We start from the raw sequence: 22,746 nt of genomic DNA, 5'->3' as shown, positions 1-22,746 counted from the left end.
GGATGGTTTTGTCTGACACAAACGTGCCATTTTCTGAAAAAGCAAAATGCCAAGGCAGGTAGCGGGTGTTGCCACTTTAGCTGGCCCTATAACTTATCATAATAATATTATATTAAAATATAACCTGTAATGTGGACAGCACTAATTCCAGTGTATCATAAAGTCACTGAAAAAGACTTGAGTACCATTGGAATCCATGACAGAATCACTGGAAATTTCCAGGACCAATGACAAACATACTGAAATCAATTGATTCTACTATCCAAAGTGCCTGGTATTGAATACAAATTGAATACAAATTCTGTGTACATACGGGTTTTCAAATAGCGCAATATGGAATCATAACGTTGGTATCAGATCCTCCGGTCCGCATAATTCATCGATGTTAAGCTCCTGAGAAACAACTGACACTCGCTCGCCGTTTGGAGGTTTTACCTGCCGATCGACAGCAAACCGTGCTGCAAGTTCAGGGTCTAGCTTATTTTCTATGACGTCGGCCACAAGCTTTCCTAAGGTGGGGAGGAACTGTTGAGGGTAACATCAGTTTTCGTTCTCGGATTTACTCAAGGGCACTGTTCCACAAAGTGAAACGTGCTGACGCGTCCTGTCATCACTGTGTGGTGCAAGAAGCAGAGAAGAATCAATGTGGAATATACCTTGAATGCATGTCCACTTCCGCTGGTTGCCAGGACTAGTCCCGAATCGCCGGGATAGCGCCCGATGACCCAGTCGCCATCTGGCGAATCGGTATACCTGCTCAGATCGATCAGCACTACACCCAAAGAATTGCATGCGTTTGGAAAAAAATGACGTCGAGGTAGATCACAAGAGATGTCCATGCCTTCAACTCACTGCACACACGGCGCTATCTTCCGACTATCCTAATGTGACCGATATCCGCCACCGTACCCTTGAACCTAATCGGTCGCAAATCCAAGTGCCCTTGAACCCAATCACAAAGAAAAGGCCAACTCCATTCCAGCGTTTTCTCCCTACCAGGTCAAGGACACGATGAAAGTTTTGACCATCTCATATCCCACGTGACGAAATCCGGAACTTTCATGAGCTGTAGGAGAATGCAAACTCACCAACACAACCTTGTCCCACTAAAGGGTTTCTCCGCGAGCGCGGGATATACGCCTCGCAGCTGAACCCTTAGCTCCTTCAAGATCGACCGTGGAATCCACAGGCCGCTATCTGGATCAGAGACAATTGTCCGTGGGGTTGATGTGGTGGATCCAGAAACTGTGTAGGTGTGTCCAGCAGCATGGATTCCAAATTTGACAACATTACGATGTGTTGGCTATATAAAACAGTTCGGTCAATGCAATGTCGATTACGATTAATAAAATCGACGAGTCAACTCGGTAGGAAGAACCAGGAAGAATAGCCTGATAAAAACTGATAAAACACCAATTTGGGGGAATGGAACCAGAAAACGGGTACCCAATATAGATACGCGTCGACAACGGACAGTGTCGGACTGCTAGAGAGCACTATTCAAAGCCTTCAACTGGATACCAGTGGGTTAGTGATCGATGATCACTGGACCTAATCAAGATTCATGGGTAATGAGTAGAACACAACCAAAAAATATTGCCACGCCATTGAGAACACACGGAGCTAAGTGGCAAGGAGTTCCGTGCACGTGTATTCCCAGACATTCAAGGTAAGAGACATAACGTGTCAAACACATTTGTCAAACCGCATGCGTAGCAGATATAATGAGGATTGAAATATTTGACCACTTAAAGGAAGTAGAAACAAACTTGAAAGAACGATGACTCACTGGGAAAATATAGAAACCGGTCCTGAAATCAACTATGACAGGTGTCTTGCGATATTCCTCTGCCTCCTTCAGCGTCATTTGAATCGTCGCCACGCTTTGACTTTTTGAAATAGTTGGACATGCAAAAAATATGCCGGGCAATAATGTCAGTGTCCGTCAAATAAGTGCAAGTAGTATCGCATCAGACGGAGCCAAGCACCAGAAACATTGCATACTTACCCCGTAGCAAGACACTTGCCCGTCAGGTTTAACGACGGGAATGCACTCGCAGTCCACGAACCAAGAGCAAGGACCACTACATCGGCCTCGTATTCAGTGTCGTCGGCACAGCGCACGCCTTTGGTTTGACCACGTTCGTCCTTGACCAATTCTTGAACTGCCTTGCCAGGTAAGACTTTGACACCACGTTTCTTTACATGTTCCATGAGGAGGCCGACTGCACGTTCAGCCTCTGCCCAACCACCATCATGATTGAAGTAGCTTGTAGAAGAGACATCCAACGATGTGAATGTCCCTAGTCTACCAGAATTGTGAAGGTCCGACGGAAACTGTGCTCTAATGGATGCAGGACTATCTAAACGCTCGACCTTGGCGCCGTGCTTGATATCGTTGATGATAGACTGCTCAGTGTATGCATCGCCCAAGTTGAGGACACCGCACCTGTAGCATTTGATACTATGATCATCCACTCCGAGCGAAAAGAAAATGAGACACAAACTCATGGTAACAGTTTTGCCACATATCATCGCGCCATTCCTCGATCGCCTGGCGTGCAAGCTGCGTGTATATTGGATCGCCGTAACAAGAACGGACCACTTGATACTGAAGGTAAGCTATCCAGATGTCGTAGAGGGGCACTGGAAAGAACAAAACACCTTTATTTATGTCAGTGCTCGCTGCATCGACCGCGGGTAAATGTTCAGCACGATCGAGCACCGTCACATCGGTGTAACCACGTTCTAGTAGGTGGTAAGCAGTAGACAAACCAAAAGCACCCGCGCCGACGATGACCACTGCGGGCTTCGGAGAGAAATTTGGGCTTGCCATCACGTAACCGTGGTGGGGCAACGTACTTGCTATTGATAAGTTCAACAACTAGAAAAGGCTAGGCTTCGCCGGCAACAACCTTGTACAATTGTTCCGCATCACTAGTTATTACAACAAAACTTCTGAGAGTGGCTAGCTGGAGTTATGATCAAGAACAACTGCGCTAACTTTGCTAACGTGATATAGCACATTCAGACGGTTTGTTGAACGGCTTCGATTCGAAAATAGTATTACCATTATACCATTAGTCGCGGAGGATATATGAGCTTATCTCTTTCCTTTGAAAGGCATATTTAATGAAGGCTCAGCATCAAGTTTGCATCATTTCAGCGAACTGGAAGGCATGTGGTGGAAGGTGGCCGTAATACAATCCTCTCACGAAGAATAGCGTTGAAAATGCGACGCTTAGACCTTCTGATGACTGAATGGTGAAACGAAGCGTACCTCGATCACAGCACCACACAAATTGCTCTCATATGGAGCTGGCGGTATATATTGGTTTGTGATCAATCCCGTATGCTGGGAGAGAATCGATGATGTGTATTTCCACGATGTCTGAGAGTTCGGCTTTGCAGCGATCCACAACTGACCAATAGATATCGAATTCTGAACCGAGGCTTGTAGCAGTCTCTAGTAGAGGATACAATCAGGTGCACGATAATGGCTGGGAGGGCCAAATATAGTTTACTGGATGATGTGGCATCGTCTTCTATATCAGCGGTAAGTTGATCTTCTGCGCTTTCGGTTGGTTGAGACTTTTAGCTACCGTAGAAGTTTTGAGTGCACCGAGACGTCGAGAGTGGTAAACGTAGCTTACAGGGAAACAAGTCGAATGTAATCAATCCCTTCAGCCATATGGATGATGCTCGAGGATTTAGCAAGACCAAACATCAGAAAGCTTCGCAATCGCTACGAAGCTCAAGGGATTTCAAGCTATTTCTAATGTGATCATGATGAGCGCGCATCACTATCAAACATGATAGAGATTGCAGTTGGCATGAAGGTTATGGTAACCTTCAACATCAAAACAGATCTGGCAATTGCAACTAGGGCGAGAGGGAAATCAGTGGAGATTGTCTTGGACAAACGGTAGTCGAATTTTTCATCTACGAAGGCTGTTGCAGAGTTAGAATACCCTCCGGCGTATGTGTCTTGATCAAATTGAAGCACGCGAAAGCCAGACGTCTAGAAAATCTGGAATCATACCACTTATCCCAATACAACAGACGTTTTGTGTCATAACTGGCGGGCGTGAAGAAGCAGTAACGCAAATGCATCTGCCATGTGCATGAACGCCGGTCTACGCGGTCACAGATTATCTATCACGGGGTCAAACAATTAGCAACACTATCATCAATATCGAAACACCACCCCATGGAGAACTTGCGCGCGGTGTTCAGCGTGCATGTTGCGTTATCTTGAGGACACGGCGGAAGTTAAAGTCAGTACTGTAAGAACGCGCATGAAATCGCACTTCTTGATTAAACGCATTGGGATGGCGACGGCACAAAAGTTGTTTGAAATGTGCAATATGAAAACACATGAGACATGCACATATGTATTGCCGCACGTAGTAGTAGTGACGACGATCTCGCAGAGAAGGCTGGATTGATTACTTAATTTCTGGGCTCTTTCGCACGATCGTATTGGTCGACTGCCTCCTAGCCAATGAATGATCGATAGCTCTATGCATATTGCACATCTTCTCTGTTCAGGTTCATTGTGAATATCGACTCGGATTTTAAAATCATCCTATCGCTAGTACACCGTTGCATCACCGCCCAAGATTATTATTTGCGGCATGAGCTACTCTCGAGGATACTGGGCCAGATCTCAGTTGATGTGGACCAGCCAACTTCCCCATGGGTCTGCGACTGTACTTTAGTTTGATCCAAAGGAGAACATCTTTGGCATTATGTTTGTGCTACTGGCGGTCGTTGACTTCACTACGGCGGGTGAAACTATGAAACGAGATGAATTTCGAATATTAGCTTCGAATGGACGGATATCAAGACAATTGGCATGCGTCAGATCTTGGTCCATTGATATCCACGAAGATTCTTCATTTAATGGGAGTCACTGGTTTCACAAGACCTCTCGTCGACAGTGAGACCGTACAAGTTCGCCGAGCCGCACAGACAGCCGTTGTCCAGACATCCAACTTTAAAATTGATGAATCGTGTTTGTCAATTGTATATGTATATGGAGGGTGTGGCCAAGTATACCCACACGCTCAACGCCGTTTGTGACAGTCCATTGTGACCAGAATTTTTGGTTCCTAACACCGGTTCCTCGCGCATGCTGGTATCGGATGTGCTTCTGGCGACGTTGATTCTCAAGGAAGGCCGATATAACAACGAATACAGTTGATGCGGGACACCCTGACACTGCGATCCAGTCACGAACGTGACTACTATGACACCAGATGTCAGCACATGATGACTACAGTCAACGTCAGTAACAGTGAGCTCGATCATCTTATACCATACTGGCGCCTCCACACACTCTTGGCTTAGTCACCAGTTCTGTCCGTAACAGTGATTATTTGTTACAAGCGTCCTTTAAGATTGACCGCGCAGAGTCGTTTAACTCGTTCGGGAGAGGAAAGAAGGGTCGAGAAGACACACTTTGATATTTGGTCATGCCAAGTAATCTCCTATAACCCCGAGACATGAGCCTCTTCATTCGAAGATAGGTATGAGTCACGAGAATGGAGTGCGCTAACGGAACTTCGATGGAACACGTGGATGGAACCATCGATGTCAGGTCAAAAGACACGCCACTGTAGCGGTCCGATATAACGATGACACAGACCGAACAGAATGCAGAATGCGCTCACGTATATGGAGCAACAATAGCATGATCTACCACAAAACGGTTTCAGATGTCACGCAGTGTGACACATCAGCGCTAGCCTGGGCCCAGAACGGAATGCAGAATGCACGCACGTATATGGAGCAATACAATCTATGATATGCAAAGGTTGATGATAGTACGCGATGACTCACGCATATGGAGCAACGATAAAGGGGTTCCCCCACGCATATACTCCGACCCATCGTGGGTTAGGCCTCAGGCTCGGTGACGCTACTCAATTGCATCTGTGAGAGTCCTCTCTAAGAAATTACCCATTTTGATGACGATCATTATCAAGTTTGAATTTCGAGCAAATCCCCATAGGGAATGGGTGACAGACGAGATCCGTCCGGTAGGTTAACTTTGTGGATCACCAGGTAGTATATGCCGTGGCCAGCATATTGCGGCGTCCACCGGGGGAATAACTTTCTGCATGAATGGTGGAGTGTGAGTAGGATCAGCATGATGTGCCACAGCCGACCTTTCCTTTTGAGAAATTTGTCTCTTCATTTAAGACTTCGACAAGGGAACATCACATCAATATTTTCGAGTCCTGTCAAACACGTCATCGCCACTCGTGCATCATGCATACATCTGGAACAAAATTTAATAATACACGCAGGTATTGAATCAAGAGATGGGCTGCCAATGAACAATAGCTTTGAGATCCGTCCGCTGGACCAATAGTCAGCTCATGTTGCGCCGTGACCACAATTCAAGTAACAATGCACATAGTTTGAGTTATCGCCGCAGAAACGATGTGGCGAACCTTCTGCTGCATGAGGAAAAGCGAGCACTCGTGATGGGATTTGCGAGGAAAGTGCTAGAGCTAGATTGGAAAGCCGTTTTCAGCTGGTCAGGAAGAGGGTTCGTATCCATTCTTCGGGGACCGCTAAATTAGAAGCATTTTACTAAAGGTCCGTGACGGAAGTTTGACGTACTGATTGTTCGTCAATGCTTACGAAGGGGAATGTGAACCAAGTCCCCGTGGGGTAGGGGGGTTACATTGTTATTTCGTGTCGAGCTCCAGAAATCTGTCAGTTGAATTTGCTAATCTCGGAAACGTACGAATGAAAATTATGAAATAGGCCTATCCCAGCCCAGACAGCACCCCTGAGACGCATAAGGACGGGTGCTTCGAATGCAACCGGGTGTAAATGAAACTCACCTTGGAGACTTTGTTGTGGGAATATCATTATCTATCTGCACCTCGTCCTGCGGCTATGCTTGCAGCTTTGTCGGAGCCATTGTTTCGGAAGCCATGTGTTTACAAGCGAACAGAGGTGAGGCAAGCGAATTGGACGCTGACACCTAAAGCTAATATTGGTCGGTTACCAGCCGCGGACACTCACCCAAAGAAAGATGATCTGACCGCCACATAAGCAGAGAGGATCCGGAGAGGCACATATTGTAGCCGTCCTGGTCAGACCTATAGGAACCTGGGACAATCGGATAACCGAATAACCGAATAGCCCATCGTGCAGAAAGTAGCAGGACTACTAACTCGGAGTTCAACCTCTCGATCATTGACCGGCACTGGTCCTTTCGGAATATGGGAAAGCCTCGTTGTAGATCGAATATCAACTCACGATGCGAATCGCGACCGTGACGGAGGAGTGGCATGTCACAGTGGTAGTCACTGGGCGAGTCTTGCTAAACATTCTGCGACCGTCACGGTGTTTCACAAAATGTCAAAGACACATACAGTTCTGGTTAGTGTCGTACTATACCTGTAGTACTAGCTTTTGTGCCAGCTCAATACCAAAAATCAAGAGACTTCAACGTTGTTAACAAACTCTATTAAACCATAAATCTATCCGAGAGAGTTATACGTGATTTAGATGGGGAATCTTTGAAAGGTGTAGAAAAGAATTGCGCGGAGGCTAGTATATATGAATGCAAGGGAATGAGGGACATATGCCCATGATAAAACAAGGTCTCATGAATATAAAACAAATAAAAGTAGGAGGATGACGATACTATAGGCATCGACCGCCTCTCCGAATTGGCTCGGATTGTGAGTACGCGGAGGCCTGTAAGACGGTCTTCGTGGAAGGACTGCGAAAGCTCTTTACAAGCCCTCAACGCCCTCAAGCATCCCCACCACAACCCGTCCGACCCGTCCATCCCTAATCGCCTCACAAATGACTGAAATTCCATTCCCAATCGTCCCATCCGCACCCTCTAGGCCATCCCTCATTCCAAATACATCTCCCCTGAGATTCCCAGCCCCGTACATTCGCACGCCCAGTGTCACCCTCACAAACTCGTAGAGTGCACGCGTCCGTGGCGCGAGGTACTTGCTTGCTGGGGCGGGACCGCGCCATGCTACCTCTGTCTTCTCAGCACTCGGGCTTGCGCCGCGTACCGCGAACGGCTGTACGCCCAGATACGCGCACCGCAACTCCGTTAGTTTGTTCACTAGCCCTGCGGCAACGGATGCAATGAACACCGGAAGTGCGCCCAGCTCTGCACCTTGCACTGGAGAAGTTGAGAGGGCCGTCACGAGCGGTACCACGCATGCGCTTGCAACCTTGTACATCCGTACATTTGTCTCAAGCGTTGTCGTGCGATCGAGCGTCTCTGTGAGCGCTGGGATGATAGCTGCCACGAGCGAAGTACTTGTGGTAATGTCAGTGAGCGAAGGGAAGGTGTCGAGGAGAGATGAGCGGAGGAGTCCTGGGAGCGCCTCGCGCAGTTCCTCGTTGAGTGCGCGGAGATCGAGCGCCTGGCATATCACGAGAAGGTGTGAGGCGGCAAGGAGAGTAGTCACATCGAGTGCATTGAGGGTGTAGCGTGCTGAGATAAGCGCGAGTGAACTGTAGGGTTGAATAGGTTATTCAAGGAAGGAGGATAGAAAAGAAAGAACATACTTTACGCTCTGATTGTGCATCTCAGCACTAACATTGCCTACGCCCACGTTCATTCCACCAAGCGCATTTAACTCGCCCGTATATGACGCAGCAGCAATATCAACACCCTGTTCATATGATTGATAAACAATCAACCACAACCAAACCAGAATCACGCACCTTGAACCCGAAATCCAATCCGACCTCACCACCCGCCAAATTTGGGAACAAGCCCCGGTTCATTGCTGGGTTCAGAATCTCCGTAAGCTGCACAAACATCAGCTTCCCGATGTGCGCGAGGCTGAGACGGACGTGGTCCATCGCGTTTGTCACCGCGAGCGCTTGGAAGTTGCCTGCGTGGTGAACTTGTCCGGTCTGGTTGTTCGACGCAGAAGGGGGCTCGATGAGCGGGTTATCGGTAGCTGTTGGGGTAAGGAATGAGTTGTCATACGGCTACTGGGCTGGGGGCGACTTACTGGAGTTGACCTCGGTCGTGACTACTTGTGCTGCATTTGCAAGGTCCTCAAATTGAGGACCGAGCCATTGGGGGGCTGTACGGAGAGAGTAACTGCAGGGATTTAAGCGTTTAGTTTTGGTGAGACTAAAATCGAAACTCACCGATCCTGCCTCAATACTCCATCATCATCGTCGATCTTGACTTCTACCTCATGTTCACTTGCAAAGGAAGACCCGGCGAGCAAAGTGTGCATGAGATGCGCGGAATGAATCTGGATTGAGCCACCGGGGGTCACCACAAGAAAAAGAAATCAGCTCTATTAACCGCGTGAAAAATCCGAAAAAACGCACCTGTCCAATGTGAGGCCTTGCTTCACTGACGAAGGGATCAAAGCTGCCCCTTGCACCGAGCATCGCTTCCACGGACATGGCTGTTAGAACCTATAACCGCAGACAAGTCAATTCAATGCAAGAAAAAAGGTCAAACATAAAAACACTCACGGCACCCAACACGCTCACTCCCCGTGCGCCTCTCACAACCAATGCACCCACAGCTGCACTAAATGCCGTGCCATTCAGGATCCCCAAGTGTTCCTTGCTCGAGAGCGGGAGGGGGGTGATGCCGGCGATCTGCAAGGCCTGTGGGGCAGGAAGGAGGGCGTAAGATCCGTAGTTGTCTACTTTGAGAGTATCTGTGGGTAGGTTAAGGGTATCGCTTGAGGGTGGGAGGGGGGTGTTCGCGGAGAAGGGAGACAGATCAGGTGAAGAGTCTAGCGAAGATGTTTCGGTTGACAAGGGGGTTGAGGAAGTGCTGGATATGGCTGAAGAGGGCGAGGGCAAGGGAACCCAAGCCCTGATAGCGGGGTTTCCAATGAGTGTTCCAGCAATGTAGGAAAGAGAAGATAGGTCTGTGAGAAAGGAATTAGGACCTCAGCAAGGTAAGGAACAAGAAATAAATTGCTTACCTCCACTGGCACTGACGCTGCCTCTTAAAGGAACGACTGGGGTAACACCTTTAGTGAGGAGCTCCGCCATTTTCTGGACAAGTTCCCAACGGATACCGCTGTGTCCGCGCATGAGACTGTTAGCGCGAACAAGGAGAGCAGCACGTGTCCAAGAGGGTGGCATTGTAGTGCTGGTGAATGGATCAGAGAGCGGTGCGGGAGAAGGAAAAGCGTTGCTATCGAGAGTAGAGAGGGTGGGGATAGCAGTAGAGGAACTCGGTGCGTAAGTAGGTAGGATCACGCCAGCATGTTGGTGTTGGAGGAGAGCAGCGCCGAGTGCGATAGGGTCATCTGTCCTTGTGTCCGCGCTGCCACCAAAACCGGTACTAACACCATAGACACTGATGCCTGCTGCGACCTTACTTTCGATGACAGCACGGGAAGCAGATACTTTTGCTTTGACATGTTGATCATCAGTAAGTTGAATTTTAACTGGATTACTGGAACCAGATGAAGGTGGGTAGAGCGCGATAGCAGCAATTTGAGCGAGGGATAAGGAAGACCCAGTGATGGTAATGGGAGATCCTGTGCTGCGGGAGAAAGAATGTCAATAAGTACTGGCAATACTTATGTGAACGAGGTTAACATACAGGTAGGAGTCTAGCTCCTTGACGTCCTGAACATATTGAGAGACGAGAGCGTGGGTAGCCATTGTGAGGTGAAGAAGGATGGGTTGTGGTAAGTGCTGGCAGGTATTAAACTGTTTATATAGTCTTGTCAGTCCGAGTTAGAATGCAGACTTCGTAACGGATACTTACTGGGTTTTATATGTGTTTCTCTTCGAACGGCGTGATCCGCCCGGTTGAAGCAGTTGCAGTTTCCTTCTTTTCTGAACAGGTTTGTTAAACATGACACAGTATGTGACACAGCACTTTAACGTAGACGCTCACCTGAATCGAGATTTGAGATCCATACGTTCTCTTCGCGACCCCCCTCTTGAGTTAACCCCCCTAGGGGGGTCACTCCATGATCCGTGCCAGCAACGTCTTACCGTGGCCAATTGAATCGAAACCACGTACTTTCACGGGAGAACCGTATCGATACTCGTGACCTAGCTCAAGACATCACGTCGTATCCTCAGTTCAATCGAAAGCGCCATGCTATCGGTGGCTCATAGCATCCGTCCTACTTCTCAAGCCTCTAGAACACAAATAACTTCATGCTGTACTCTTCGCTATTCGCGGTTTCATTCTTCTTGTGCGCAGGCTCCATCACGGCTGAAACAAACGTTCGTCCTGTCTTTCAGTTTCACTCGGTGAGAATACGTTTGGGCTATTCCCTGTGATATCCGCAGTTAATTCGTCGGTCCATCCCCGTCCTGTCAAGGTATCACAGGCTTTTGGGCATGTATAATAAACAAGATTATCTCCACTTATCTCAATGATCCGGGCCAGGATCGTTTTTACAGGCATCCTTTTCCTTGCCTGCCGCGTCTGCATGTGACCCTTATTCTTATCTTATCTCTTGTATTGTATTGTATTGCTTTGTATGATCTCCCCGGTCGATTCATCGAAGCTTACTCGTGAGCAAATCTACGAATCTCGCCTATGGATAGTACACACTAACTTGAAGCATACCATAACTTGGGTCTCTAGGTTCCTAATGCCATTCGCCCGATGGAGACGCCATCCCTCGTTTCTCGCAGCTCACGCCGGTAGCAGTCCACCCAATGCATTCAACACACATTCCCGTTATATTCTCCCACTTGACTTGCAGTCAATGCTAGCATCTTCGACGTCGCGCACTACTAAATAAATCAAGTTCCATCCGGCAACAATTTTTATCTGCCGGCTCACTTGTTTCGAGTCTCAACCGGCGCAAATATATCGTCTTCTGAAGCAGAATTCTCTGGCCAGTTTCAGATTCCAAATTGCTGAGGGACAATTTGATCTTCATTTCGCCTCCTGAGTCCCGAGCTGCGTCCCGAACATGGTTGCTCGGGGCGGCAGAGACCGATAATCCAGCATGTGCCGATCTGGCATAGTAACTGCTACCATGATGGGCCCATACCAAGCGTAGCGGCTCGTCATTGGCAAAACAGTAATTTGTTATTAGCCCCGTATTCTGCCGTTCATTGGTAGTCGATCCCTGCCTTTTTATCGGTACTTGCCGCGGACTAGGCCTAGCGCAGGCTTTTCAGCGGGATTCCTGGTTCTTGGTTCACTCTTGATTATATCGTCAAAGTCTTTGGGATGCGTACCACAGGATCCAGGGCCTATACTACCCTGAACTTCTTGCTCCAACCCCGACTACTACACCAACCGACTGCGATAATGTATGCTAGATTCGGCGGCATTGATGTCGTGGGAAGGGTATATATGTAAAGCGTTTTGGCAGATTCATTATCTGCTAAGATTACTGGTCGCCGATCAATACCCTTTATCACGTCACGACTTGACAAGCCGTAGTCTGCCGTTGTACTATATTTTCCTCGTGTTCGAGGCCGCGAGTGACTAAAGCTTAAATGGTCAAAGGTTTCAGGACAGCAAGATTACAATGCAACCAAACGTTATCTAGTCGTCACTGCCACAGATGGTGCACTGTGCATCCTGGAAGCTTCAAAATTGATGTCACATTGTCATCATGGCAGGTTAGACTGCGAGTTGGTCATTATGTAATCGGAGTTCGGCGCAAAATCAGCCTTGAAATATTTTGATTGGTTCCTTGCCAAATATTGAGACATATTTTGGTCTTAGACATGTGAATTATTTTGATTGGCTGAGACAAACTTTTGAAGCTAGCTAATTAGCTTTCCTATCATGGGATACATGCTATAACATAATATGATGAGTAGGATATGGTTGACAACTTGACTATGTGTATCAGGTTGATTTTAACTAATACAAATTTTTTATTGTATGATTGGGTGACTATCTGTGGGCATTGGGCAAAAACATCATCAGTAAAACCTCAACTTACTTAATCAGACTTTTTTGGACTTTTCACGTCTTTTCAGCCTTTTTTTCAATTGTTTTTCTTAATTCACTGCCTGATCCAAACTCATGTGTTCCAATATGTTTTATAAACCTAAGAGACATGTTTGAAAACATAAAAACAGAAATTTGTTACCAGTAAGTGACACAGTGTTGATTATTTTCATTTCTTTTCATTTTCAAATCCTCTCCTGAAGTGGTAATCTTTACAAATTGTGAACTTCTACCATTGCAACAGTATGAAATAATAATAATAAAATATTCCTGATACTCAAGTTGGGACCAGGCAGTGAATTGAGAAAAAAAAGGCCACTCATTTTTGAAAAGAAGTGAAAAGACGTGAAAACCATCAAAAAGTCCAAAAAAGTCTGATTAAGTAAGTTGAGGTTTTACTGATGATGCAGAAGATTATAATGGACTTTGAAACATATTTGCAAAAGATAAGTGATACAGAAAACTAAACTGTAACACATCTACATCTACAATAGGTAAGGATGAAATGTTTGATCCCACAGAACCAATTTGTGTGACTCTCCTGTCTGTGCTCCACCTGTACTCATGCTGAGCTCCACTAGCTGTCCTCTAAATTGGTCTGGTGCCATGTGTGCTTGACGTCTATTGATCATTGTCCTCCCTAACTACATACTCCTGTTATAAATCATCCTGCATTCTCTCCTATCTAGCAAGCTTGGACCACTGTACACATGGCTTCTGCATGCTCTTTTCACAGCATTGTGGGCATTCAAAATTCAAAATGCCACTGCTTTTAGCTTTCACACTCACCACGCCTGTTCGAAGCATCAGTGACCCAACATACACCAATTTTATTAATACTTTAGGAAAGGACTGCACCGGCATATGTTACAGCTCTTTTCATAAAGGATGGCAGTGGCGTGATTTTTTCGTTCGATTAGGAAATGTTAGACTTGGATGAATTTCGCTCGTGTAGCCCTACAGTACTACCATTATTATCATCTTCGCAATATGGGATTCCGCAAAATCAGTCGCGACGTGAAACTTGCAGCAATCCGACTCCATGAACGAGACCTTCTAAACCTCCGCAATATCCTAGATTCCTGTGGATGTTCCGAGCGCACCTGGTTTTGGATTTTGAGGCTCTGGCGCAAAACCGGTGACATCGTGAACCATCAACCTAACAGGTTTTATTTCCGCGCTTTTGCTTTCTAGATGTTGTAGGAGGTGGTGTGAGCATCTTTGTGGGCTGGGACTGCGCAGGCTCGTCATCTTCGCCGTCATCGTTAGAGTCAGGTTCCTCGTCCGCATCATCCTCTGAAGGTCCCTCGTTTTAAGTGTTGTTGCCATCAGGGCCATTGGAAATGGAATCAAGGTCACTCAGGCTGTCATAATCTAGTAGACTCTTGTGTTTTTTAGAGGCAGGGATAGTTATAAACACCATAATAATAATGATTTCAGGAGAAGATAGTGTACAGTGAACGAAATTTCGGCAAGTCTAACATTTCCTAATTGGACAAAAAAATCACGCCACTGCCATCCTTTATGAAAAGAGCTGTAATTACTGAACCTCATTCATCACATCTCCAACATCTACAATGCTGCTGACTTCCTCTTTCCCCCTCACGTTCTCCAAGAGCTGGCAACTTGCCTCCAGTGGGTCTTCCTCTCCCTGTGGAACATATTTGTAGATGAATTCAACGAGATTATGATGAGCATGAGATAGGGCTATGAATGAACATGTTTATGAACATGCATGTCAGAGTCTTACTTCAGCTCAGACAGTCTGAAAGAAACAGACAAAGCACCTGCAGACACACCTGAGCAAACATCTGACCACCTCACCATGTTGACTCATCCAAGCACACTATCTAGGCATTGGCATGGGTATGGGTAACCTGTGTGAGTCACGGGTATGGGTACCTCATGGGTACGGGTACAGGTATAGGTGCTCGGTACCTGTGACCCATGACATACCCATGGCCCATCGAGCCCAAAACAGATGGTCAACAGAGCTGACAAACATTAAACTTTATACAAATATGTACTGTACAGTTGCTCATAAACCTTAAAGACTACACAAATGGGTAATTGATATAACCTTCAATCTCACGCACAATCTCCCCTCAGCCATGTTTAGGATACGTGTCACCAAATTCATGGAAAAAGCAGCTTAGGCTGTAGCCGACGGAAGCTGCAAGCTAAAACAGAAGGCCAGCAGTATGAGTAACAAGACGGCAACAAAGAAGTCAAAGAACATACCTTCAGAATTGAATGAAACTGTCTCTCCAAGTCCAAGTCCAAGTCCCCTGGCTAGTACTGCAAATAGTCAGCCTCTTTGCAGGCAACCTACAGTACATATAGAAGAGGAAGAAGAATCCTTATGTAGAGATGCCATTGTCATTGACTCTGACACAGAGTCAGTGAAATCAAAGGCTGGTGTCGATGATTCTGATGGTGAGGATTCAGAGGATGAACTCGGCAAGTCCTTGATTTCTGTGGTAGCTTTCACAAATTTAATCAGTATATTTCAAGTAGAGAGGATAAGAAAAAGCTGGACATCACCTGTATACACCTTTTTCGAACCAACACCAAGCATCAAATATACAAATGGACGCCGTGCACATGTCTTCAAGTGCATTGGAAAAGGCTGCAAGCAGTGCGTTTGAAGGTATCTTGATAAAGGTGATGCAAAGTTGACCAGTAACATGGCGAAACATGTCAGGAGTTGTTGGGGTGAGGCTGCATATGAGGCTGCCCAAAATGCAAAAACAGCAGAGTCTAATGGGGTGGTTACAAGTATTTTGCAGACTGGCTCAATCATAACTACATTCAACAGAAAGGGTAAGGGTAGGGTGATATATTCACACCAGCAACATACAAAGACAGAGACAAAGTGAGTACATTAAATTGTGAAGCAACTGTAAACTCACGGTGTTTATCAGAGCCGAGATTGTATGCTGGGTCAGTGAAAGCTTGCGCCCGTTTGAGATCGTTCAGAATAGAGGGTTCCAATGCTTGATGAAAACTGGATGCCCTAAATACTACATCCCATCGCCATCGATGGTATCCTGTGATGTCAAGCTTGTGTTCATCAATGTCAGAAAACATATTGCAAAAATGCTACAGACTTATGATGATGAATTGAACTTTGCCACGGATGCATGGACTTTGCCAAACCACAAGGCATTTGTTGCCATTTCAGTTCACCTTGAGCATGAGGGCAAACCATTGGCAATGCTTCTGGACATTGTAGAGGTTGCAAAGGTGAGTATACATGTGCTGAACACAAAAATGAACCTTATTTTCTGTCCAGTCACACTCTGGATTCCATCTCGCTGAAGCATTTGCAAAAGTTCTACAAGACTTTGGAATAACAGACAAGGTGAGTCATACTCTGACATAGGCACACAAAAACTTACATATTCATAGATCCTGAGTGTCACTGCCAACAACACATCCAATAACGACACCATGACTGCTGAACTCGAAGCCCTTGTAGCACATTTTGATGGGGAATCTGTGCGGACATGTTGCTTTCTACATGTGGTCAATCTCATTGCAAAAAGCTTCATTAAGGAGTTTGACTTACCCAAAAAGAAGGCCAATGAGGTCCTTAGTAGTGCTGAAGAAGACATGCAAGAACTTGCAACTGATATTGAGTGGGAGGACCGGGTAACAATAGCTGAAAATGGAGATGGGGACCCAGATGCCAACAAAGTCGATAATATCAAAGAATGGATGGATGAAACATCTGAGTTGATGGATGTCGAGCACAAAGAGCTACAGACAAACATACAGCCAATTAGATTACTCCTCGTCAATGTTTGTACAATCAAACACATACCTTGCAACCATCATCTGACAACAATAAACAGCTCTGGAAGCTTGCCTATAAGATGATCCATTTAACAACACTAATTCTTCTAGAATGGAAACTAACCTTGGCTGACTTGAAGCTACCAGAAAGAATCATGCTCCACAATGTCTTGACACAGTGGAACTCAATGTTTGATATGCTAATATTTGTGATCGAGTACTGAGCTGCAATTGACGTGATGACAGACAAATGACGATTGGGGTTTGGGGCCTTTGAGTTGAGTGAGAAGGAGTGGACACTTGCAAGACAGCTATGTGACATATTGAAGGTATGTCACATGTCACAGAGCTGCACTTGGTCTCACCGAAGTACTACAACAGATCTTGAAGCATGCTACACTCTTTTTTTCACAGGGAACACCTAATCTTGCCATGGATTGGCACATTAATACAGTCTTCACTAATGGAATCATTAATTCTCAACTACTCGACCCTGCTATTCACACTGCTCTGCATTTTTCCAAGAAGACTTTAGAAAGGTATTATTCTCTTACCGATAAGTCAGAGACCTACCACATCGCCATGGGTATGTCCTTTTTTCATGTATGTACTACTAATTTACTGACTCTCTTGTAGTTTTGCATCCATGCTACAAGCTTGAATACTTCAAGGCCGCCAGATGGGAGGATGAATGGATTGCGGCAGCTCGTAGCATTGTCCACAATACGTACAAGTGCTTGTACGCATCCCACTCTGCTGGAGCCACTCAGACATTGGAAGACTCAGGTGACCCAATAGCCCAGGTGCGTCATTGGTTTGTTTATTATGTTATTTTTTCATATTTAAATCTAGCACTACAGGATGATGATACTACTAACATTTTTGATCGCCTACCTGCCCTTGCAAAGCCTGCAAAGACTTCTGTGATCAGCAAACTCGACGCATACCTCAACACTGACATCGAGGAAGTGGAGGATGCCCTCGCATGGCACTCGACTTCTTGACCATTCCAGGTGTGTTGTGCACTCTAACATTCATTTTTAGCAACATCTGTCAATGTTGAATGTGTTTTCTCACAGGGCTGCTTACTTTTGTCTCATGTCTGGTCATGACTTTCTGCCGAGACTACACACACTATACTTTGCCTAGGCTGCTGGAGCTTGATAGGGTTAGTAAAAGATGGTGATGTTATGTCGCTTGCAAGGCTGCCAGACCTCGAGGCAGAAGAGGCTGATCTCGAGGATGGTTGGGATGACATTTTATTAACTTGACCTATGTATCTACAGTGTATTTTAATGCCATACCCATCAAGTACCTGCATACCCACTGCATACCCGCTGCTACCCATCAGTACCTGTCGTAAGACCCATACCCTTGGGTGTACGGGTACAGGTAACTGGCAGGTATGGGTACGGGTCTGACCTTGGACACCCGTGGGTTTACCTGTGCCGATGCCTAATCAGAAGGCATGAGAGGCCAGGATTTGAGTGGTATTGTTAAAATTAGAAGCCCAAGTATGGTGTCAACAAAGAAAGGGAAACCAATACTCACTGAGTACTGAGTAATGGTGTTTGTCGGCTGAGTCAGGGATTGGTGCATGCGCCGCTACAATTAAGGTAAGTAAGGGACAAATTAAGTATGAAAAGGAATTCAGTGATTTCCTGATGCAGTGTGTGGATCTGTTCATCTCCATCATCTTGATGTGAAGCTTTGCTCAATCCCATTCATGTTTGACATCATACATGCAAGTACACAAATCAAAGAGTTGGCCATGCAAAGTTTCTGTTGCAGCTGCTGCATCTGTCAATACCTAACCCTTCGGATAAATATTATGGATATCAAATCAATATTGAATCAGTAATATGGTATTTTAATCCCACATTTTATAAACTACAAAAAAAACACATATACATTATAAATGAAGGCTAGGTATGAAGAAGGGTGGTGAGGGCAAGGGAAGGGCAAGGATTAGGCAATCAAGTTGTCGGAAATAGTAGTTTGAGTTTGAATTATTTTGCTGCTAGTTTTCTCACGTGCGGCAACAGCGTAGTAAAAGCGAAAGCGACAGCGACGGACACAGCGGCCTACTCTGAGCTTCGTGATAATCAAAAATACGGCAGGTTGGGGCACCTCGCGTCCTATGAACACCTGGCTTAGACCTTGAACATCGCTGTGGCAGTATTCCACTATCACCTATCTTCACATCATTCGCATGCTCAGTATCGCCGCCGATCCCTACCACGATCCTAGTCAGGGTTCAGTATCGTACCCAGATGAAACCTTCATGTGTCTTCTTTCCGACTGGTCTGTATCTTATCACAAAGTGTTGCCGTTAGCTACACGGCCGCGGTGAGAAACGTAGATTCAACATGACCATTATCACACCACAGTAGCAACACCCACGGATGCTTGCTCCGAGTCGATGTATTGATAAGGGAATCAACGCTTCCACTCATTTTTGCTGCATCTCGCTTGGATACTAACACACGTTGTCCATCATACATGCTACTGAACTCGGGAGCAACCAAAGTGTCAACTCGCCATGCTTCTTGTCTACAGTCATTCATGAGGCTCTCGGGCCGTCAGCCACGACAACGCGAGGAACGTGGATAGCAAGATTATGTGTGCCCAACACCGCAGCAGCATCCACAACGTTTGTTAATCATGATACGGATATACGGGCCCAATACGGGCCTTCAGCGCTCAGCTTTCCTTTGTGGTTGCCGCATCTGTACTTCGGTCGCTTGGAAACGCAAAGCAATGTCGTCAATGATTCGATAGTCATGCATCTCTGAAATTTGTATACCGTGAGCTTACTTTCCTCGGTTTGTTTGAAGGCCGACTCCCACTACGAACCCCGCGTCACTACGCTAGTCAGTCAGCAGGGTGTCGCTCCGATATCAAAGGTGGTGGCTCTGCCTGCCACTGCCTCATATCTCTATTTTAGTGAAACATCCTAAACTTCTTACCATTTTGGTGTCTGTTAAAGACGGAGGAAGAGGGGCCGTTCTAGTACCAACGTGAGCTCTCAGACAAATACCATCTTTTCATAGGACAAGGTTTTTCGTTGCTATGATCGGACCAGACCGCCTCCTGTACTATTTCCTGGCCAGGGTGTCTATAGTAGCAGCCGATATCAGTGCGGATAATGTCCTTCAAATCTCCGTACATACGCCGTTCCGTCGAGTCATCGCCATCTCGTTCCGCGTTCCTGGCCGTGTACATCGCCTCTTCTCAAACATGTTTGCTGTGATCAGGACTCGGCGCGCGTGTTCCGGGCGGCAATCTCATTTCTGTCAGCGACCCCCCTTTCGAATATTTACTGTACATTTTTTTTACAATGTACACGTGCCTGTGGACTTTAGACGTACGTTTCAACGGTAAAGTTCATGCAGTGGAATCGGTTTCCTTGTATCTGATCATCCGTACGGCAAGCTTGGCAATCAATCGACTGGCGGCTCCGGTCTGTCACAATAACTAGTATAGGAATACTGCACATGAGTCTTGATAACTTGTTCGTCACCGTGAAGTTCGTTCTCTCTCGTTCTCCCAGGATCTCCCTCATCTATATCTTATTTCACACATCGGGCTCCGGAATCCAGAATATCTGCCTGCCAAGACGGACAGGTACTTGCCTAGGCAAGTTTATCTCTGGTTATTCGCTAGCGTTCTCGCTTTGTGGTGACACGGCGGCCAGGTACAAGTCTAAACGAGTCCTTTTCATTTCCTTCATCTTGAATATACGGCCGGCAACACTCGCACACGATTACCGGTGACGTTGGTTCAGAAGCGTGATTTGGAAACCTGCAGGGTACGAACTCCTTGGTTAGGACAATTGTCAATCAGGATGGTAAAAGACACGACACGATCAGTGTTAAGTTCTTCGCACATTTATCGGCACCGATCCGAATGTTTTCAGGAAATAACCAAATATCAACCTTGGGGCTGCCTACGGCTGTCTAAGTAATATACATCGAACCCAGTCGTATAAATCCAGGTATCCATGTCAGGAAATGCTATGTTAGTGATAGTTATCTATATCTATATGAGGTATAAAAGGAGCAAGTACAACGAAACAAACCAAATATCGTGATAGTACACCAACGGCGAACGCTCCAGACCTTTCGTGCAATCGAATCCCCAGGGTAGAGTGTTGCCCTTGGAGGCAGTAAGCCACCAGGGCTTGCTATCCTTACTCTCCACAACACATGTCTGTTCGGGCTCAAGCTTGCTCTCACTGAGCCATGCCTCTCCACGAACAAACATGTCCCTGTCGGGCCATACTTCGAGGATCTCACATAGGAAACCATCGGTCTCAAGCGTATACGTTCTGCGTAGTTCCCGCTTGCCACCAACGACATTTGTCTGGGCGTCAAGGAGGGAAAATTGTGGGCTGCGAAGCATTTTGCGGAATGTCTGGCCAATGGGGAACTTCTCGTCCAGAAATAGACGTTCGAAGTCGGGATGTGTGATGGTGACTTTGGATGTAGCGGTGCAGACGATTCGTGAAGCACACACGAGATGTACCTGCCGCGACTGCGTTAGGGGATCCTCAGGCGAGGCCGGTTTCAGCCGTGGCGAGCCGTTGGCATACACGAGCTCAATAAATATGGGCCGAGCAAAGAACGTGCTACAGAAAGGCGGTTATTTATTAGCAAGTGTCACCGCATCCAACTTCAATTGACATACCTCATCACTCGCTGGAGGTCACCTTGAGCTGCAAGCATGATGCGCTCAATGCCAGTAGTATCCTCGGGAACGCATGTCAACTGTAAAGGCGGAGGTTGAGACAGGTCCAAAGCATGACGACAGTATCGTTACCTCTACGGACGTAGATGCGTTGTTAAATGAGTCCTTACTGATCATTATGGCGCGTGCTGTACAAAGAGCGAATGAAAAGAAGGCCTAAGGTGCTCGGTGGATGAGTCCTAGGCTTATAAGGCTCTCGGACTCCCACAGTACGACACGGAGCACAATGAAATTTGAAATCAAGTTCTTCGCTTCACTTCCATCGGACGGAGCCAAATGATGTAGTGATAAGTGAAGCGAAGGATCTTGTAAGCCTATCTTGTCTATCCATGATTACTCGGTCGCGATTTGGTTATCAACTCAACATGGCTTTATTGTACGTGAAAACATGAGAATCTTTACGTCCTCGATGATAGATGGGCGCGCTATACAACTGCTTATGTTAAACACAATCAATATATCGGCCGTGCATTAGCTCACCCACTAGTCTAGAACTACGTCACAGATGACCCGTGTCGCGTGTTCCATACACCGTACAGCAACTATTTTCGAGAAGAGAAGCAAAGCAGATTACTGAGATGAGTCAGGTCCGGGACTCGGCACAAGGGTCGATCTCAATTAGCGCTGATTCAAAAATATCATTAGTGATCAATACTTATCGCTTGGACGGTCTGGACCGACTGTCTCGCAACTTGATCCATACTTTGGACCTGGCAACTGTTATGTACGCTCAGGCATCCAAAGGTACTGGAGGAACGTCAGACAAAGATCACGACCAACTGGAAGCTGTCACGCTAGTGAAAGTGCATTCTCACTCGCACAAAGTCGGGGACGGTTTCGGTTCTACTGTGGAGCTGCCTAAATCGTATCGAGCCTCGAGGACCACAGGCGTTGAGACTATTACTCAGATAAGCTCCTACGCCTGACCCTGCAGCACACAATCATACTAATATGATTAGTGTCAATGTTTTACGCGAAGCGTGCCTAGGTTTCTGGAAATCATCATTCACGTCACGGTGTGCAATCACTTGCAAGTTGTTGCATAACGTGTAAACTTTTGAAGTTCAGCCAAAGTCGCTCCCCCAGCGGCAGTCCTGCCATAATGTGGGCGATTCTAAAGGATTCATCTTTTCTCAGAAGCGTAATTCATCGCCCCCTCGGTATTCTCTGTGTCATCCTCTTCGGATCCGTTTTCGGTAGGACTGACTCTTATCTTCAACTTCATTTCATCCCAGATCTCAAGATATAGATATACCACCAGTCTCCCG

At 46.4% G+C, this 22,746-nt stretch overlaps 3 protein-coding genes across 3 annotated transcripts; all 3 read right to left on the bottom strand.

The window, feature by feature from the left end:
• Nucleotides 1-232: 232 nt before the first annotated feature.
• Nucleotides 233-2,970, bottom strand: HD556DRAFT_1369860 (FAD dependent oxidoreductase). Its single transcript, XM_041302904.1, has 7 exons — nucleotides 2,665-2,970; nucleotides 2,508-2,604; nucleotides 2,009-2,449; nucleotides 1,790-1,889; nucleotides 1,089-1,303; nucleotides 657-753; nucleotides 233-525 (listed from the first exon to the last, which is right to left on the bottom strand). The coding sequence occupies exons 1-7, from the start codon at nucleotides 2,834-2,836 to the stop codon at nucleotides 340-342; spliced, it is 1,308 nt and encodes a 435-aa protein (XP_041160545.1). The 5' UTR covers nucleotides 2,837-2,970; the 3' UTR covers nucleotides 233-339.
• A 4,424-nt stretch (nucleotides 2,971-7,394) lies between these two features.
• On the bottom strand, nucleotides 7,395-10,883 carry HD556DRAFT_1369840 (phenylalanine ammonia-lyase). The gene is made up of 10 exons (XM_041302903.1): nucleotides 10,763-10,883; nucleotides 10,595-10,704; nucleotides 9,966-10,534; nucleotides 9,502-9,908; nucleotides 9,352-9,441; nucleotides 9,163-9,272; nucleotides 9,021-9,112; nucleotides 8,725-8,966; nucleotides 8,566-8,672; nucleotides 7,395-8,511 (listed from the first exon to the last, which is right to left on the bottom strand). The coding sequence occupies exons 2-10, from the start codon at nucleotides 10,654-10,656 to the stop codon at nucleotides 7,764-7,766; spliced, it is 2,427 nt and encodes an 808-aa protein (XP_041160544.1). The 5' UTR covers nucleotides 10,657-10,704; nucleotides 10,763-10,883; the 3' UTR covers nucleotides 7,395-7,763.
• Nucleotides 10,884-20,619: 9,736 nt separating this feature from the next.
• HD556DRAFT_428060 (uncharacterized protein) lies at nucleotides 20,620-21,802 on the bottom strand. The gene is made up of 3 exons (XM_041310575.1): nucleotides 21,551-21,802; nucleotides 21,419-21,498; nucleotides 20,620-21,359 (listed from the first exon to the last, which is right to left on the bottom strand). The coding sequence occupies exons 1-3, from the start codon at nucleotides 21,593-21,595 to the stop codon at nucleotides 20,771-20,773; spliced, it is 714 nt and encodes a 237-aa protein (XP_041160543.1). The 5' UTR covers nucleotides 21,596-21,802; the 3' UTR covers nucleotides 20,620-20,770.
• Nucleotides 21,803-22,746: the final 944 nt, after the last annotated feature.

The sequence above is a fragment of the Suillus plorans genome (genome assembly GCF_016647745.1).
Source record: "Suillus plorans strain S12 chromosome Unknown HD556scaffold_26, whole genome shotgun sequence".
Taxonomy (NCBI): Eukaryota; Fungi; Basidiomycota; class Agaricomycetes; order Boletales; family Suillaceae; genus Suillus; species Suillus plorans.
The sequence above is the reverse complement of the archived record's forward strand: the minus strand, read 5'-3'. Positions and strand labels throughout refer to the sequence as shown.